Consider the following 19737-nt stretch of genomic DNA (forward strand, 5'->3'; position numbering starts at 1 on the left):
TCTGATCTTTACCACACAGGCCACGAGTTGAGAATTCAGCATTAATGCAGAGCTGAGCTGTAAGTCAACAGCATTAATTATTTAATGCAGTTTGAAATTAAGACTGTTGACAGGCTCTCCCCTAGGTCTGTCTAGTTTTTGTATCGGGCGTGTAATCTGAGCACCTCCCCGAAGTACGTCAAGCAGCACTACTGTCTGTCAGGTCTCTTCCCTCTCATTCACCTCCCAGAAGACAGACGTGCAGCGTGGTGTTTTGTTCTCGCAGTGCTGCTTGGCCTTTTCCTTACTGTGCTGTTGTTGTACCATGTTAAAGTACTCCAGAATCAGAAAATGGAACAATATGTGTAGCTTCCTACCTTCACCTTGTAACTGCCCGCTGTCAGAGGCTAGTTCAAGCCAAATAACACTGGGTGAAGGACTTCAGTGCAGTAGAGGGTAGGGAGGGGAAATACTGACTTAACTTATTCTTACTCCAGGACGCTGATGCCTCTTACTTGAGGAAGCTGAAGTAAGGAGAAACGGGCAAATTCCTGCTCTACTTGTGCTAATGCAGAGAGAAACTTTTTCACGTTGCCTGACTGCAAGCAAAAACTTTTTTTTTAATCTGTTGTACCATTGTCGTCATGTAACTTGACAACTCTATCAAGCTGTATACACACTTGGTGAAATAAAAATCAGTTTCTAAACATACCTGGTTTTTATTATTTTAAGCTTACAGAAATTGAGATGGGGCCAAGTATTGTTGTTTTTCTGCTGCAATACTAACAAATACTTGGTGAGCAGGCTACAAATCACTTACCCACAGGATCCCATTTCCCTCATGTTCATGCCTAATGGACCTTGAGCAAAAAAAAACAACCAAGTAGAAGCTTGTGATAAAGGGTCAAGGATGTATAGGCAGTGTCTGGGAAAAGATGATATTTTTCATCTTTGCCACCAGCCCCAACGCTGTTGTACAGTTGGTCTAACAGCAAAATGGGTGTTATCATGCGTTTGGGGGGGGGGGGGCGCTAAGCTCCTGAACTTTTATCACAATGTTTAGAAACCTAAAGATCAAATATTTCTAAGGACCACTTCAGAGTTCACAAACCTCAGTGTGCTGGTTGTTGGGTGAAGTCTGAGAATTGGGCAGTGTAGAGAAGCAGGGAGGAAGGACCAGAGCACGATAACATACTTGCAACCTGTTGTAGGTAGTGCTCAGCTTTGCACTAAACCTGGCACATGTTAAATCTATAGAGCATCATGAAGAGAAGAGGAAGGGAAAGAGTGCCAGTAGCAGAACAGCCCGTAGCTACGCGAGGGGAACGCTGCTAATGAGAACCCCCCCACTTTCATGTGAGATTACTTGGAGCCAAGCAACAGTGCCAGACCGGAATTAGGGCAGGCCCTGCACTGTGGGTGATCTAAGCATGAACCAGCGCATACAGAGCAGAGGCAAATCCCAACGTTCCTGGTGCTGGACAACAGCGGTGGCCAGCTGATGACCACTATTATTAAAACTTCTGCCATCTAGTTAAAATCCAGTTCAACCGTTAGCTGAAAGTACCTCTCTGTAGTGGTCGCCTGTTTACAAGCTTGGTGACCTCCCTGCTGTTGACAAAGGCCCCAGTGATGTTTGGATGCACCTCTAGCCACAAACTGCACAGGTAAAAGAAAAAAAAAAAAATCCTACTTCATGATAGATCGTTCAGCAATCGTAAAACCCTAACAACCCAGTTATAAATTACTGAAACTTACCAAGTATAGCAGCACATAAGTCAAATGTGACATTTTTCACGTGACATTTAACAAAGATGAAAAAACTGTCTAGAAAAAATGACTGATCAAATGACAGGTGTCTTGCCTCATGCGGTTCTGGAAGAACAGAAGGTTCATTTCACTCCATTAAACTGATTCCTGTTGCTTTATGGTAACATGAACGGGACTGAAGCAGTCTCCAGGACTTGATGTTTTTTGTGAAGGCTAGAAAAAAATCGTTTGGATCAGAAGGGTAAAAATCCACCAGTAAGCACTGACATTTGTTAGAAAATTACTTTAAAACTGATCTCATTAAATAAAGATTCTTTTTCAAAGCCCCAGTAAAGGTGTCTTACGCTTACCTTTGCATGATGAACGTCGCAATCTGTAAAGCAAGTAGGTTTTGGGAAGAATGTCAGCAAAGCTGATGCACACCTGGTTAAAACGGTACAGCAGGAAAATGGTGTGGTGGCCTCTCAGAAGCTCAGTACCAGATACTCCATCCAGTAGTACGCCATCAGTATTGTGAGTAACAGCATGCATGCTTATGAGAGCTGTAGACACCACCAGGCTTGCAGGTGCCGTAAGTTCTTGATAAGTCGAAGAAATGCTCCAAAACAAACGGGACAGTTGGAGGAACGAGCACACAAAATATCACACTTAACAGAGGCAGGCAGTTGCATAAATTTGGTACAGAACAAGAGGCTGTAACTTGTGGTTCTGCCAAAAACAAAATGAATCTGAAGAGGGTTAGAAAATCATAACACGAGTCAGGGTCATACTGTTGCAAAACACCCTGGAATGTGTGAATTGGCTCAGTGCGCTACTGAATAAGGGGCTGCAGAACACGCTGCCTGCAATAGCAGGGGACAGGATGTTACAATGCATTAGAGCCTAGCTCTACATTCCTCTCCATAAACAGGAATTCTGCACGTAAGTAATTCTATTGCTCCATCTGGTACCAATCGAGATCTCGGCTGGAATACCAGGGCCAGTTACCAGCACCGCTTTCTAAAAGGCTGGGTACCAGATGGAGAGAACCGGAGGACAGCAAGAGAAAATGATCACAGCTCTCTTCAGTCTGTTCTCAACTAGTTTATTTGGTTTACAGGAGACAAAAAATGAGGGCAGAAATTATAACCATCAAATAACAGACCGCTGCTGCTGAAAAAAAAAAAGTAACTAAAACTTCTGTAACCACACAGAAGACAAGTCAGTAGGAGGCGTACAACAAGGCAGGGAGGTTTAAATTCATTTTAGGGAAAAAAAAAACCACAACAATCCCTCTCCAACTGTTGCAAGAACAGCAAATAACTAGTGAACTACCTGATAGGCTCATCCTATACTTGGTATGAGATGTTTTAAGATGGATTATACATTTGCCAGGAATAGTTCCTTTTGACAGTGAGCTGAAGCACGAGCTCTCTAAAAGACCCTTCCAGATCTGTTTCCACGATTCTGCATTTCCGGATACAGTTCATGGCCAACCAAGGCTTTTTTTAGGTTATCAGCACTTGGCTATTTATGCTCCTGCACACCAAACAATCACTTTCTAAAAGCTGATTCCACTAATACTCTGTGTGAATTTGTGTGCGCTGTTAGAGGGCTATACCTTGGGGTCTGACGTTTGTTTCGTTACCACTTCTGAATTCCATTACAAGATTTGCATATTTCTTTAAAATAACTTATGGTCACCAATGGAAACAGTCAGTTAACAGCTTAGCATGTAGTACACAGTCCTGTGACAAATTTTATCCAATAGGAAAAGGTCTTAAAGGTGAGGTGTAGAAGTAATAAACATGCTCCAATTAAACAGTACTGGGTTTTATAAACCAATACCAAAACGGTTACAGAGCAGATCTCTTTGAAATCGATCCTAGTTAAAGACAGACAATTATTTACATCCTGCTAAGCATACACCAGCAGTAACTACACTGTAACTACCGATCTACAGAGAAAGTACACTCACGTGCTAACGATGGGTGGTAGTGACCAGGATAAACACATCACTGGAGAGATGACCCAAACCTGTTTTCAAGGAGACCTGTAGTACTACAAACCAACTGCCAAACTCTGTTCTAACCTCTGCAAAGGTTAAAAAAAATAAGAATTCTATCAAAGATGGCTGGGTTCCTCTCCTCCCACCCCTCCACCCGCAATCAAGCTCTCACTGTACTTGTGGAAGACTTCTTAGTGGTGTGGACACAGGTTACACACAACTTGTATATATATATATATATATAGATAGATAGATAGATACGGATACTGGAGGAAGGAAATAAAATTAATCCATTCGGACTTAAATTCCTTCTCCCCCCTAATTAGACATGTTCACGTTCATCAGTAGGTCACAGGGTTTATCAGTGCATCAGACCGCACACTGTTTTATACAAATTGTCTTTGACCCCAGAACAAGCACTTTGGTAAAAATCCTCCCAACTTTCTTGCTAAAGCACATAACTGATAACTTACTAGAGCTAACGAAGATCACCTAAAGTCATCTATTATAACAAACGCTAAAACTGAACTCAGTCCAATACAAAACGACCAGAATAAAAAAATTCATATAAATAGTCATATATACACTTTGGTTACCAACTCTGTGGTTGACGGTTCTACAATGAGCTGTAACTTGTCAGTGCAAGTCACCTGTCCAACTATTAAAAAGAAAAAAAAATCAGAATGCACCAAAAATAGTTAATGATCAGAATCATGCTGCTCTTCTCTAACCCGGAGAAGAGAATTTCAGCATTTCCTGGCTCGTCAGCCACACAGGCAATGGTGTCTCAAATGTTCCAGCAGCAAGAAAACCACTCGCAACGTCCTGCCTGCTGAAGGTTCTGGCTAGCACCATTTCTGTGCAAATTGTGGACGCTGGCTTGGCACTGCCACCCAACGCCATTACGAGAGTAAACTCTTACTTCTAGCGTATAAATGTAGCATGAGCATGTTTTCCAACATGCAGGTGGAAAATACAAAACAATAATAATACAAAGTGCTACAGATAGCCTAGAACAAAGGCAGATGCAGAAGCTCGGATGAATAAACGGGGTAGCCAAGAGGCGGGTCTGCAGCTTGTACAGTAAGGTTTCTCAGAAGAACCGGGTGTGCCTGGATGCTGTAGCGTTCTTCATCATCATTCGTAGCATACAGCAGCTCCCAGGACAGATTTGCCCACTGACCCCGGATAGCTTCATCGTTAAGTTTTCCCACTTGTACTAACAATTCCTGGAGAGTGAGGACTCGCCCAGTGTAAATTCCCTTCAAAAACAAACAGATCAAAACGTTCAGTACATGCTGAAAAAAGACAACGCTTTAGCTACAAAGCCCTACATGACGCTTTGGGACTTCACATGCTACGAACACCAGCCCTCTAAAGTAGCAAGCTGTATAAACTGGTCTCCCTGATTCAATTCTTCCATCTTGGAACACAATCAGCAAATTTTACTGCATCTGAAGAACAATGCCTTGTTATTTCCAACAACGGTGATGTCAGTTCCCATCTAGTACAAACACAAATTTGGTTGCACAGCTTCATGTTTTGGAACACAATAATGGGGAGAGAAAAAACAAGCAGTGGAAAAGAAAACCAAGCTTTGACGTTGCTAATCGGTAATTTTTCTTCTTACCATGTTTGGATCATGTCCCAGTGAAAAAAGGTATGGCTTTTCCTGAAGAACTGCTTGCTGCCACTCCAGATCCGATACCAGTCCGATGTACCAATCATTTTCGTATTCTTCCAGATAGTTAACTAGTTCTTTGAAGTTCTCAACTGGCCCCAGGCTTGCTTTGTCAACCATCAGTTTAAAAGTGTATCTGAAAGGTACGGAAAGACCTACAGTAAGCACTGCTGCAAACGACAGGAGGAAGAAGGCCTCTCAGCAGTGCCAACTTTCTAAGTTATCGCTTGTCAGCAGAGGAACTAGGAGTTAGTAGGCGCAGCTTTTAGCTCACCCAGACATGAAACACATTAGCTGAAACATCTTTCCTTCACCTCACCGTTACCTCTGCTGGATAATGGAAAGTGCCAAACATTTAACTCCATCACAATTCAATTAGATTTTGTGTTTTTCCCCACTTAAGAAGGCAGACTTCCAGTATTGGAAGCAGCTGCAGTGGGGAAGGGACTAAGGAAGGCTATCACAGGCTTCACAGCTCAGGGTTACAGGCAATATTCATGTAGAAAGAAGCTACAAATATCTTTAAATGTTATGGTTTTAAAATAAACTACTCTTAGCAAACTGATACTTTCAAAGCCCAGTACTCCTGTCTCACTGTTAAAATCTGTGAGTCTGTTTACCTGAATGCTTTCAGGGCAAGCTGGAACAGCTCTGGTTTGCCCGTTAGCCAGTCCAAACCAACAGACCATGGGATGCCACCGGTGTATGCTCTGAACACGTGGCTCGGGGCTGGCACAGTGTTATCCAGTCCGAACAGACCAAAACAACACGACAACACACCATGGACGTACAAATCTTTCAAAGCTTTATCTTTCATGAGGTCTTCAAGTAAATTGGAAGGCTTTTCTGTCAGATGAAAAAAGTCCAGCTGACTCAAAATGAAATGGTACCATTCTTCTGGAAACCTCTGCCGCATTTCATTGACTTTCGAAGTAGGCACCGGGGCTGTTCGCCATTCCTCAGGGATGCTCAACAGCTCTGAGTACGAGCAACTAAACTCAACCTGAGGTACAATTTCTTCCTGTTTTCCTTTGTCTACAGCAGGAAGCCCAAGGACAACAGCCCTGTGTAACTTATCTTCTGGTGACATTTCCTGTGGGACATCTTGGCTCTGTGTTTCTACAGATCCTGGAATAGAGAGATGTACTTTTGGTGTCATTCCCAAATGTCCCGGTTCTTTTCTGTCTCTCATTTTGCCCCTGGGTTCGAGATCAAAAATGTCACTATCATCAGTCCAGTCCTCAATTGTATCAACACTAAAGCTATCTTCATCCCTCAGCGGCCTGGGTGTTTCTGCTGCACCGCTGTGCTGATTTTCTGGAAATGATCTTTTTCTGTTCTTGTCCACACTGCCCAGGCTCTCCCATGTTTTTGATTTTTTGTAACAATACTGGACAAGCATCCATACAAGCACTTTAATGAAATCATCTTTCAGGTGCTTCAAATTCTCATGGGAGTCGATTATTCCAGATAATACATTTCTGGCATCGGAATACAGTCTCACAGGTAGAACAGTACAAGGAGTCAAAATGTGTCCAAAATGGTCGTTAGGAGAAAGAATCTTTGTGTGCTCCTGGTGTTCGAAGGCTGTTTCAAAAATCTCATCAACTCTGTGAGCTTCAGCAGCATGACAGGACGTTTCCTGCAATTCTAGCCCCTAAAGCACAAATGAGAACAATCTGGGTTTAGTCTTCACCAGTACCTATGCTTAAATACTAGCAAGTTCTGTTTTCTTGCAACATTTTTCTCCACAAATGAAGACATGCTCCATTATCAGTATTTCCAGAAGTGAGTTACCTACAAATCTAACTAGACATAATGATAACCCCAAAGCACTCACTACGCTGTTAGACAGAGATAAGAGTCTTACGAAAAAGCCAACAACTTTGCCTCATGCAGATCTGTATTAACTAGCTTACTAAAAATGTTATGTTACAAGACAGATGATAAATAATTTCACAACTGCTAAGCACGTCAGCTGTAAGACCAGTTAATATAGAAATAACACTTATCTTAAAAAATTGACTGTAACATCAGGTAAATTAATGACATTGCATAAGTAACCAGTAAGTTACTTATACAGTAAGTTAATCCTCAGCATGCACTTACCTTAATGTTAACACCACAATAAGTGAAGCCTTTTTCTAGCACCAATATCCACATCAATCTATCCTGAAAACGGCACAGGTAATGTGATCCAGGTAGGGAGAGACCTAGACAAGAAAAAACAACAAAAAAAATACCCAGAAACTGTGGTATAACTGTAGCATTATATCAATGAAAGCCTTTTCCACATGCCAGCTAAGGAAATCAACTGTGTACACAAAACATCCAACATAAAAATTAATTAAAACTGGCTAATTAGTACCCTAGAATCTTAAAAGAATTAGCTGCAAAGGTAGATATTGAAATTGTGGTGCTATCTTTGAAAACACTATGGAAAAGTGTGGAACCATTACAGAACCACAGGACTACAGTATTCATACTCAACCAGGGTTAAGCAACCCCACCCTCAATTCCCCTTGTGGACATGACTTTCATGATTAAATATCATCTTTGGCTGAATTTCCAAGTGCACAGTTCCCATGGGGGTCACTTGGACATCTAAAATTCTTCTGACTGCTGAATACAGTTCAGAATCATCAGCTAGCACATGGGTACCTTGATGGCCCTATTTACTGTGGAGTACAGAGCTTACTTGTCATGGGGGAAATAAAAATCTAACTCAACAGGAGTTGGTACCTACACTACCATTTCCTAAATTAATTTGTCTGCATTCTGGAGGGATTAGAAATATCCCCCAGGATGCAAAATCCAGAGTGCTGCAGAACTGTCAGACTACCAATGACATGGTGTTGTACCCATTTTACAGATACACAAATAGAAGCAGATAAATCAAGACCTGCATTTTCAGGAACACCTATTTCTAAGGGCTTCTCTTTAAAGATATGTGAGCCAGTATCATACACACTGAACGCCAGCAACAGATACAGTGGGAATCACTTGTGGTCTTTCTGAAGTACCCCCATAAGTAAATAAATAAATTCCATCACACTTTCTTAAGGTTGACATCACTAAAAATGCAGCTACGCAAGAACAACTGGAATTTGAAAATTAAGATCTGAACATCAGGTCACAGTTCAAATTGATTAGTATTAAAAAATTCCACAATCCAGCTCTCACTGTAAAAATTAGATGACTTATGTCCAAAAAAACATAGCATTGTTTTTCTCTTCTACCTATTTCAGTAAAAAAGGCAATGCCAAACTTCTGAGCAACTAGTGGTTATAATCTATTTAAGTTACAGCCTACTGTCAGCTCCTCCAATTCAATGGTGTTGTTCTTAGCACGACAAGGTACCTTTAGTGCCAGCTTACAACTTGCTTCTGCTCTCTCTCACATCCAAGTGATCACTCACTTGCAGGGAGAATTTCAGTTTTAGAATGTTGTAAAATGGAATTAGTGAAACCAACCATTAATACCTAGTTAAAATTTAAGTAACCTTTTCTATCCCAGTGAGCTAATGAAGTACATTTTCTTGCTAACATTTTGCAAAGATTTTAATATTTTTCTTGCTAGCTGTTAAAGCTACTAAAACTCCTTAACATAGAAAAAAGTATGACTTTAAATTAAAATAGAGACACACAAAGTGGTATGTCTTCAAATTTTAACTCATCGGAGAACGCAACATTTTTTCTTCCTTGAAGATGTTCATTCACAGATTTTCCCATTAAAGAGAGGACATTTTTCCCATAAAGACTGGTGTTTTAAATTATTTAATCTGAGGTCACCACAGTCATAATGGCAACAGAGAAATAGAAAAACTCACACACATACGCTGGTAACAGTGAAGCATCTCTCTCCTCTTTAGAGAAAAAAGCTTACTAGTTTTTCTTTTTAATAATTCTCCACCTGTATTCTAAAACTGCAGCAATATTTCCTTGTAAAGCACTTGCATACATTCTTCAGGAAAGAGTGATTAAGGTTAACTTCCACTCTAAATATCAGTCCAACTTTTCCAGTTGCAAGCCATTTTCTAAGAGGCTTATGTAAATGTTTATCTTTTGTCAAAGGGCAACGAGCTCTTGATTATTTATGTTACACAAAGACTGTTTCTCCAGAAAACGAGCTTGCTATTTTAACAGTTATCCTGTCTCCAGCTGGGAAAAAAAAATCAGCATTTCTTCACCTCTGTTTATGTAAATCTGTGAAATACCCATCGTGATGTCTTTCACAGGTTTTAAGACCAGAAATGTTGTTACAACCTCACCCTGACTGCCTGCATGAGATATGACATCGTCTCATCAACTGTTTCTGGTCTCAGCTGTTTACAGCTAGTTAGTCTGCAACATGTATTTTACAAACATCCAGTCCATATCCATCCTACCTAATTAATGTATCCAAATTAACAAAATCACCTTCTGGTCCTTGAACAATAGAACTGATAAAAAGAAAAGCACGTATGTAAACTCAAACAGCAGGTTGAAACCTCCTTCTCTTCACTGTTAAGAGAACTCCTCAATACACTTGCCTCTAATTAGGTGAGGTAAATCCATAGCACCTTTTTTGTTCAGTACAGAAAGATTAGGATTGATGCTGTTTCATCACTGGTTTGTTCAAATGAACAATCGCTGAATATCAGATTTAACCTACGCATTTGAAATGTGGTTTCAATCAGATGCTGATTCTCATATTCCCCAGCAAAATCACACTTCTCAAAATATTTATATACATTCCATCACAGTGCTGCTAGCACACCTACCTAGGCTACCGGCTGCTAATGCAGACTGCAGAGCAACAGCCAGACTTGGAACCATCTGCTGGTAGTACACTGTATCAGAGCAAACACACGCTGTAGCGCCCACGGGTCCTGGCCAGCTTCGGATAGGCCTAGGAAACCCAATCAAAAATACTGGTAGTGTGAAGAGTGGCAGCAGCGGAGAAGAAAGGAGGGCAGAGAGGGCAACGAAGATCAGCAGGATGGGGAAGAAAACCACATTCAGTGTGATTAAGGTGGCGGTAGATTTGCGACGTTGTTTTTTCTCTGTCCACGATGTCAAAAGAATGGCTATGGCGAACTGCAGCTTTGAGACAAACTGAAGCAGTCGATCCCGTAGGACACCAACCTGCAAGACACGTACAACAACCACGTGCTTATTTATACTCTGTATCAGAACACATTCAGCACTGCTAAAGCTGCCTTATCTAGAATAATTATACGAAAACGAAGCGTGATTATCACTGACAATGATAATTATGACAATTACCAGCAAGAGTCTGATTCCTGTATCAAGGCTCCTGTTCCACCAGAGGTCTGGACTGAGCACCAACATTTGCGCCACTGACACAACCACTATGTCCAGCAGGGCATTTTCTGTATTCTGCCATACCTAAAATGGAGATACATTAGACATACATTTAAAAATGTGTTTATCTTTTCTCTACTTTCCTGACCTGGAATATTTCTTCCAAGTCATTTTAATACTTAAACCATGTAGAAGAGAATTTCTTAGGCTAATGTAATTAAATTTTGAATTACCATCCTAAATATTCTTGTGAATCCAATGCAAACAGACACAGAATGAAGATTTTGTAGCGAACGGTCTAGTGACAGGAATGCTATCATAGCAAATGGAGACACTGTAATTGAAACAGAAGAATAACTGATTTCCTTTCAAAAACACAATTAAAATTTACAGAGGTAAAGTCTTACTGCAGAATGGAAATCTTAGTGTAAAAAGAGAACTCCTCCCTTCATTATTACAAACTCCTCTTTGTGTTACACTTCCAGGATATCAAACAATGTATTTGCACTACTGGCCCAAGACTGCAACCATTTATATCAATGCTTGGTTTTTACTTATTACTTCGCTTGTTTCCCTAAGGATAATGGGAATACTCATATTAACAAGTAAAAATAAACACGGAATAGTGCTCATTAATCCACTTCCCCAAAATGACACTTTTTTAATGAAATTAAATGAATTTAGGTCAAATTTTGGTTCCACCGAAGTAAACAAATTTGTCCCGATCTCCACCAGCAAGGGGACTGTTCCCTTTAACTAACAAGTACAGTCGCTTCAAGACTCCCAATTCATTTTATTTACCAAGTACCTTTGTTAAAATCTAGAAGAGATTTTTTTTTTCAAAAGTGCATACTGATGTTGTAAACAAAATTCTTTAAAAGGCCTTGCTTTCTGAGTTGGAGTTTTTAAAAGCTCATTTTCTTACGTTTACCTCTTAAAAAAATCAGTTATCACTCTCAAATATTCTGAATATTAATTACCTCAATGCATAATCAAGCAAAACATCAACCAATATTTTCAGCTACTTGTTTTTTCTTAGTTCATTCACAGTCTTGCACATACAGTAATTTCTAGTGTTGTTTCAATCTCCCTAAAACATCATCTAACAAACAACAGATAGCGTGTATTCCTACCTAGTGTTAGTAAAATCCTCCTGACAACACCAACTTTCATTAGCCTTCTTTGCTTCTCCATGAACACAGTCACAGTCCTGATATCCTTTGGATAAAAGGGGTTTCGGAAGGTTCCAAACAAGTACACTCTCTGAATCTCTCTAAGAATCCACATAATTACAAGCAATACAATCAGGATATAACTTGCTATAGCCTGAGGACTGGCTTTGGAAAATGATGAAAAGCCTGCAAAGTGATGCAGCAGGCCAGCTTCTATGAGAGCGAGTGTCAATACAGTCAAATAAAAAATAAACTCCCTCCACCCAAACTGTATTCTAAGACCACTGCGCATATATTTAGATTTTCTGGAGGCTAAATGGCTGATCATGGTGTGTTTGAAGGCAAAACCAATCTCGCTTAGGTTAAGACTCAGTATGAACCCAAATCCAGTCATGAAGAGGATCACACCGAGAGTGCTGGGAATGAAATACGATGCTATTGCTGTTCCAGCAGAAATGAGAAACATTACTAATAACCTGTGAAGGAGAAAATAAAAAAGATTTGCTTGAAAAGAAAAAGGTTATAAACAATATTGCTATATTTTATCATTATATAAACAAAATTTACTTTGTGTTACTTGACATAGGTGAACCTCCTAGTCCAAACTCCAACAGTTGTTCCATTCCCCACAGAAAAAGTGCGTCAAGCGGGGGCAGAATTCCCATTGCCCACAAGAACGGCAGAAAAAGAAATACGATGTGCAAAATCTGGTTTGTCTGCTCTATAATGGGTGCGTTGACAGCAAACCTGGAAAGAAGAAATGTATTTGACTTCTGTGAAGGAAAACATAGCTGATGTGTAGGAAGGCTTTTTGTTTAACTAGTACAGTAAATCCAGAATTATAAACATTACACATTCAATCTACAAAACCTCAACTGCTATTTTTTAAAAGGAAACATGAGGACATAAATTTATGCTTGGGGCAGTAATACATCAGCTAGAACACTGGAACGCTGGCTAATTTTTTTTTATTAAAAAGTTTGGAAGCTTTCACATTACACAGATGAGCCAAATGTTCTAAGTATCCTAGTTATTTTGATACTATTGTGACTATAAACTTAGAAATACTTGTACAAAGAAAAGTCTAGAAGCTCTAAAACCTCAACCATTTTACCAAAAAAAAAGTTAAGTATCATCTCAAAACTACATAAAATTTTTATGCAAGTCCAAGATCCAAGATGCAAGCGTTAACACTAGAAGAATTGGCATGTTGCCTCCACATCAAGGCATCTACTCTCTTCAGGAATGTAAAATGTATTTTGGTATATAAAAGCTTTTGTATCTTTCTGTAAAAAATATAAAAATCAATATTAGAAGTCTGCATACATCCTAAGCCATACATAGTTCATCAGCAAGCTCATTTACTTAACGTTGGACTGCTAAGATACTTGACTTCTCTCTACTTCTTAGTAAATAACTAAGCAAGCCTCAAAAGAATTCGGTCAGGAATTTAAAGGTTTTTCTCCTCCTGAATTTAGACAGAAGAATTTGGGGTCCAAGACCATGTGTGTAGTAACTATACTGTAACTGAAGAAGCAGCTAGGGTAAATGACTGGCAAAGACATCTCCAAATGCAAAATTAGTAAGATCAAACATGCTTTTTTAAATGCATTTGAAGTACCCCAACCACAAAATATGTACATGTGACAATGTGATATAAATTTCACCTGACAAGGAGAAAGAATGCATAAAGTAAAAAAAAAAATCTTGCTTTAAGAGATTTTACAAATGCTTCAGCTAAGGCATTCGTCTGAAAAGTGGAAATATAAAACAGTCTCCCATTTGCACAATGATGTAGTTCTTCCTTATTACTAAAGCATTTAAAAATCCAAGTTCAAAATCCACATAACAAACACACAGCAACGTTCACAGTTGCTTATCCACTCATTAAAAGCCAAATTCCTGCTATTTTGGCCTGTAATTTATAACCCACTGCAGTGGCTTTGCACAGACTAAATTAGAAAACATTGCAGGACAAAATTTGGATATAAATCTGGTACTCCTGAAGTTTGCAGTGTTTAAATTTACAGTTCCAGATCAGGAACATGTTTTTGAGAACATATTCTTTAAAAGGATGTTGACGCAAATGCTCTTGTACAAAAATACCGAAATCAACTCTGTAGAAGACACTTTTAGCTGTCCCTAACTTAGAAGCGTCTTGAGGGCTCTCTCGGGGGCTTCTGAATTTATATGAAACACTAAAAAAATTTAAGAACAACTTTTTATGCACAATGTAGCGCATCATTGTCTGCTATATGCTCTTCTAGCTTCTTTTGGACTTCCTACAGTTGATTGAAACCTCAAATTTCATCTTTCTTATTAAAAGATATACACAATAACCATTACTTTAATTAGCAAAATGCTGCATTAGCTTTACCTGTGTGCAAGATCCACTGCAATGAAGACAAAAATGTAGAAAGGTCTCATCAGAGCAGTGATTTCGTAAGTATCCAGTGCTTGGAAAGTAGCTGTTTCGGTAGCTGTGTTTATGATTAGCGAATACTCTGCTATACATACAGTCACCCATCCAAATACAAAGATCGTAACAGTTCCTCCAATGTTGCTATACAGCAAGGTTATTCTGTTTGGCAGCAGATACCAAGTTCCCAGCCCACACAATACCCCTGCCAGAAACGAATGAAATACAGTGTTGATTATATACTTCTTGCCAGGAATAATAAATTTTACTGTCTCTGAACCTACACAGCTGGAAAATTCAAACTCATCTTCATCTGTTAGTGTATTCTGAATTTGCATTCTTTCTACTGTCACTGTTTTCTGTTTTGCATATATATTTGCCATCTGAAGGATAAGTGCAGTAACAAACATCAGTCCTCCTGAAAGTGCTGCAGTGTAATAGTCTTTCATAACGTCTAACTGGTACAGAAGTGTTCCTACTCCTCCCAAAACCCATGGCATCAAGAAAAGAATAATCTGATTCACATATATGTAAGGAGGGGCACAATAGCCTAATTTAAACCGGGGACCTCCCAGCACAGTCTGCGGAAAGCGCTTCAAGAAGAACTCCTGCTTGTAATCATTCAGCAGAGGTACATCTGGACCCATTCTTATTACTCAGGAATGCTGGATGAATATCATTTTTCCTGTAAAAGAACAGAAAGAAAAAGAAGGGAACATTACCAAATCTGGAATGCAAAACTTAACCAGGGATTTTTTTTGTCCTATTTTCATTTATCAGATTGTAGCGGAATTTTAACATGTTAGTGTTAGTAAACATTATCTTAAAGCATCCATAGAATTTGCTACCAGAATACAACTACTAAGCAAACATCTAAGATGTAAAAAGACTATTTTAAAATAAAATAAAAAAATAAAAATCATTTTTACCCATCAGCTTTTTTAGTGTCATAGAATCATCACATAATGGCTTGGGTTGGTAAGGACCTTAAAGCCCATCTGGTTCCAACCCTGTGCCACGGCAGGGACACCTCCCACTAGACCAGGCTGCCCAAAGCCCCATCCAGCCTGGGTTTGAACAATTCCTGGCACCCTGTGCCAGGGCCTCACCACCCTCTGAGGAAAGAATTTCCACCTAACATCCACTCTAAACCTCCCCTCTTTCAGGTTAAAATCATTCCCTCTTGTCCTATCTGCCTGTGTAAAATGTGCTCCCTGCGTAGCCTAGTCACCGAACAGGATCTCTGTGTGCAAAGCACCACATGAGACAGACAACAAACAGTTCACTTTCTGTATCCTAAAATATACAAAAAAAAACAAACAAAACAATACTTGTGAGTTGTAGCAGAATTGGCACATCAACATCTTCTTTATGTCAACGGAGAAAGCTGAAAAAAAGGAAAAAAAACATGCATGTAAACCTTTACAGTGAATCATCAAATAAAAATCAGGTATGAATACTCATTTAGAGGGCATCAAACAATGTAGAAATAATGAATGCAAGAAGGTAACTACAGTATTCAAATATAATTTTATGCTACTGGTCTCAAAAGCAAAAACCCATGAATGACAAGTATGAATACTCCAGGTAAGACACAGGGTGAAAAAACATCACAGAGAATGCAATGCAGAAGAATTTCATAAATATTACTACTTTAAAAAAGAGATGCTGAATTTTATTGTGCAAGTATTGAAATTCTGACTTCCTTCTACTGGACCTGTATATCTCATGAACACCAATTAGCTGTCACTACAGATATAGTAAAAATAAACTCTTTACTGCCATGGAGTTCCCAGCCACCATGATTTCTTCGTTCTACAAAACCAAATGCTTTCAGGTGCTTTTGAGTACATTTTACTCCTCACATTTAAACAGATACCAATGATTTGACTGCAGGCAGATACTGGTTATCACAGGTCTAAGCTAGAAACAGCGCCAATGAGATATCTTAAAGGCCATTGATAGGCATCATCACAAATGGAAATCTGCTTTCAGGGTACACCAAGTCAACACACACCGCAATGAAAAGCGGGACCCTGCAGGCTTGTTAACTACTCTCCATGAACACTGTGGATTTCTTTTTAATTGTAAAAATTCCAACATGGAGTCTGCAAACATAGAACATGAAATACTGAAACCATAAAGATTTTTTTGGTCTTACTATTTCAAGCCATTGTAAGGTTTTTTTGTTCTTAAGGGAAGGAGAAGGCAGTAGTCAGTCATAATGGAAAAGACACATGTTGACAATGGAGAGGGGAATTCATCACAGCCAATTCAAGAATTTGAATATGTAACAAGGACACACCCAATTAAAAACAATTTTAAAATGTAATTAAAAAAATATATAATTCAGACAATCTTTGTCTATAAAAAGAAACACTGCTTGAAGAGCTACATATGCATGAAACAAAGTTGCTCTGAAAGTTAAACACAGTAGATTTATATGTATGTAACGGGGAGATGAGTTTAAAAGAAATGTAGAACCAAAAGGTGCATAGGTTTCCCTTAAAAACAGTTGTCTGGCAGCTGTGATTTTCTGCTCTCTCTAAAAAGGTCTATTTTTGTTTCACGTTTTAGCTTGCATTTGTGTTTGTCAGTTTATATTGCTAACAAAATGTTAACAAAACATTCCTCTCACAGTTTCTGTGTAAACAATAGACATCTTTGTGCGAGACAAAATCTATGCACATAAACAATATAGTTCTACTTGGCTGCACTCCAAAACGTAAGAAGAGCCATAAAAAGAAGTGAGTTTATTTATAAACGACAAGTCCAAGACTTAAGCTCAAGAAATATGGAAATGATACTGTCAGCTATCCTCCTGGCTTCCAAATAGTCAGGTAACGTGTCAGGACTTCAAAGAGGCACTCGTGCATGTCTCGTTATTTCTGTGCAAAGCCCTAGCAACAGGACTCCACACATTAGTAAGTGTTTACAGGACCTGGCTTCAATATACATTCCTAACATACGGGCCTGGCCCGACTGTGACAACTTGCCTGGTTACCCAAACAGTCTGCACGACAACAGTTTGTCATCACCGGCAGGGATCTAAGTGACTTAGATACTATCGTAACACGGATGATAAAAGGCCTTTAACACCATAAAACCATTTAACGTGTTAACCCTGCAATATCCTCCCTATGTCCACATTGCATAAAAGAAAGTGAGACAACGCAAATCTTGCATAAGTTCAGGCAGCAATTCACATGAAGGCGTGAATTTTTTTCTAGGTAAACATCATCCTTCATATACACTGATGACAGATCAGTGCGGTTTGGTTTTATTTCAAGCAGATTACAAGAGAACATGTGTACAGCTCTCAGTCATCTAAGCCGCTGAAGTGGGTAAGGCTTAAAACTACTTACCTAGGTGGTCTTCTTTTCACACAAGACTAAGTAAGGGTTATAGGCCACCTGCTAGCACACCACAGACAAATGCAAGCATGGGAGGTGCGGGGGAAGCTGCAGACAGCCCCTGCCTGGGCAAATCCATATGCACCTGTGCAAACCTACATGCTAAAATGCCCACATTTCCACCCATTTCACGGTTAAAGATGCAGCTCTATGCCAGACCGGCTTCCCACCCACGGAGATGGTTGGGAACCTCTCCCCAGCGGTGCTGACACCAGACCCCCGGCTGAAGACACAGCCTTTTTGGCTGCCGGGCTCCTCTCATGGGGAACACGTCCCCAGGTGGTGAGGTAACCCCTGGCCCGCCTCCAGCCCCATGCACCTCTGCACCTGACGAGGCAGGCCGCCGGCAGGTTAACCACACTTGCTGCCCAGCGACCTCTCCCTCAGCATTTCTGCAGGGCAAAGAAATCCAGCGACCTGCCAGGCTGCCAACAAACACCCCTCTGCTGCTTTTTAACTACGGAGAGGACAGGGGGGCGGCTACCTGGGGGCAAACACAGAGGGGGGGCAATGCCGGTCTGGCGGAGCCAGGCCCCGGCTCGCCCCTCTCCGCCTGCTCCAGGGAAGGGCCCGGCCGCTGCTGCACCCCCCGGCATGGCCGCACCCCCTCTTCACCCCCGGGGGGCAGGTGTCTGCACCTCAGCAGCCGGGGCCGGCGAAAGGCAGCCGTGATGAAGAGCCTCTGTGAGGCGGGCACCTACCTCTGGCCCGGGCTCGGAGCAGCTCAGGGGATTTGCGGGGCGGTGGGGAGAAGGGGGAACGGGGCTGAGCCTGCGGCGGGAGGAGGAAGGACGGTGGAGCGCTCCCCCTACACACACACACTCCGGCCCCACGGCTTTCCTGAGGGAGCGCCAACGACACAGGCCGCGGCCGGACGCTCCTCCCCGCCGGCGGGGCCCCTCCGCCCGGGTGGTGCTGCCGCTGAGGACGGCGGGGAAGGAGGAGGAGGAGGAGGAGATGAGGGAGGAGGAGGCGGCGACTATCAGCAACGCTGAGGGCCGGCCTCACGGCGGCGGCGGCGCCCCCTCCCCTCAGCCCCCGCCGCCATTTTGTCTCCGCCTGAGGGACGAGGCCGCGCGGGGCGGCCGGGCTGCCCCGGGGAAATGGCCCCGGCTTGAGCGGGGGCTGCCCCGGGCGGCTCCTCGGGGCGGTTGGCACACGGGCTGCGAGGCGGTGGCGAGGGGCTGGCCGCCTTCCCGACCCCGCTGCGGAGCGTCTGCCCCGGGGCAGGCCGGTGCTCAGCGCTACCGCTTCCCTCAGAGACGCTGGGTGTGCCTTCCACACGTTGCTGTCGTGTTCCCGTTGTAAAATCAGACGTGAGGGACCCGTGGCCTTCTAGCAGACCCCCAAAATTAAATGTGAAGAGAATCCCTCAGCCCACACAAGAGCTGTGCCAGGGGATGGTCACTGCTGCTGTCCCAAATCCTGTAGTGCTGCTCTCGGAGTATTGTCCCCCTTCCTCTGATGAATTCATCGCCCCAGGTTTCCTCAGGTTTCTTTCTGTCCCGCTGAGAGCTGCCGTAAAAATGTCTGAGGCTGTTTTTTAATCACGTATTTAGTTACTTCTAATCTTCCGATAATAACAAAAATGAAAAACTGATCAGACTTGTCTGTTTCCTTAATTCTTACATTTTTTACATGAATATTCAATATACAACATCCTAATAGTAAATTAAAATATTTAGCACGAATAATCTACAGCATTCTGGAATCATATTAAAATAGTTTTCTGCATGTGGACATCAGTCACGTTAATGGTCTTTCTCAGTTTATGTAAATCAAACTAAATCAAGATGAAAATACTGGTTCTAGTCTCAGGTATAGGAAGGTGCATTCTCAGTTTTCTTTTAGGTTAAATAAATGTTAGCATTCACTGGCAAGTTGAAATTTAATTCTATACTTTAAATACTTTTATATACTTTTAAAAATACTTTTCCTAATTTAAATCCTTAATGCAATACTACTTAATATGTCAAATTTCACATATTAAACATTGAGAATATTTAATGG

General features: G+C 41.1%; 3 protein-coding genes across 5 annotated transcripts in view; 1 reads left to right on the forward strand and 2 right to left on the reverse strand.

Moving 5' to 3' along the window:
- The window catches only part of DHRS7 (dehydrogenase/reductase 7), a gene marked incomplete at its 5' end in the record, with an annotated part of 19837 nt that extends 19147 nt beyond the window's left edge, over positions 1-690 (forward strand). Inside the window, one exon of the mRNA XM_083838345.1 lies at positions 440-690. Within this exon, the coding sequence (XP_083694471.1) occupies positions 440-498 (59 nt within the window). The 3' untranslated portion in view covers positions 499-690. The remainder of the gene's footprint in view (positions 1-439) is intronic.
- LOC310900395 (uncharacterized protein) overlaps positions 1-2680 on the reverse strand; it is a 35642-nt gene extending 32962 nt beyond the window's left edge. Inside the window, exon 1 of the mRNA XM_083838346.1 lies at positions 2100-2680. Within this exon, the coding sequence (XP_083694472.1) occupies positions 2100-2280 (181 nt within the window). The 5' untranslated portion in view covers positions 2281-2680. The remainder of the gene's footprint in view (positions 1-2099) is intronic.
- A 137-nt stretch (positions 2681-2817) lies between these two features.
- PCNX4 (pecanex 4) lies at positions 2818-19488 on the reverse strand. 3 transcript variants are annotated; one of them, XM_083838331.1, is made up of 12 exons: positions 18429-19488; positions 15646-15701; positions 14273-14999; positions 12463-12642; positions 11857-12371; positions 10957-11057; positions 10685-10807; positions 10180-10543; positions 7527-7630; positions 6038-7074; positions 5367-5553; positions 2818-4998 (listed from the first exon to the last, which is right to left on the reverse strand). In XM_083838331.1, the coding sequence occupies exons 3-12, from the start codon at positions 14959-14961 to the stop codon at positions 4747-4749; spliced, it is 3552 nt and encodes a 1183-aa protein (XP_083694457.1). In that variant the 5' UTR covers positions 14962-14999; positions 15646-15701; positions 18429-19488; the 3' UTR covers positions 2818-4746. The 3 variants fall into 3 exon arrangements, with proteins under 3 accessions (XP_083694457.1, XP_083694459.1, XP_083694458.1); XM_083838333.1 differs by having other exon boundaries at positions 11857-11996; positions 18429-19428; XM_083838332.1 differs by lacking the exon at positions 18429-19488 and adding an exon at positions 17680-18422.
- Between the last annotated feature and the right edge of the window lie 249 nt (positions 19489-19737).

Source organism: Anser anser (genome assembly GCF_964211835.1).
Source record: "Anser anser genome assembly, chromosome: 5".
Lineage (NCBI taxonomy): Eukaryota > Metazoa > Chordata > Aves > Anseriformes > Anatidae > Anser > Anser anser.

What these genes read in the sequence shown, in the direction of transcription:
- PCNX4 (XM_083838331.1), bottom strand. Translation starts at nt 14,961, where the DNA reads ATGGGTCCAGATGTACCTCTGCTGAATGATTACAAGCAGGAGTTCTTC. An exon ending in TCACAAGAATATTTAGGATG is followed by an intron (nt 10,808 to 10,956) that starts GTAATTCAAAAT and finishes TCTCCATTTTAG; the next exon opens with GTATGGCAGAATACAGAAAA. An exon ending in CAGGAATCAGACTCTTGCTG is followed by an intron (nt 10,544 to 10,684) that starts GTAATTGTCATA and finishes CGTGTCTTGCAG; the next exon opens with GTTGGTGTCCTACGGGATCG.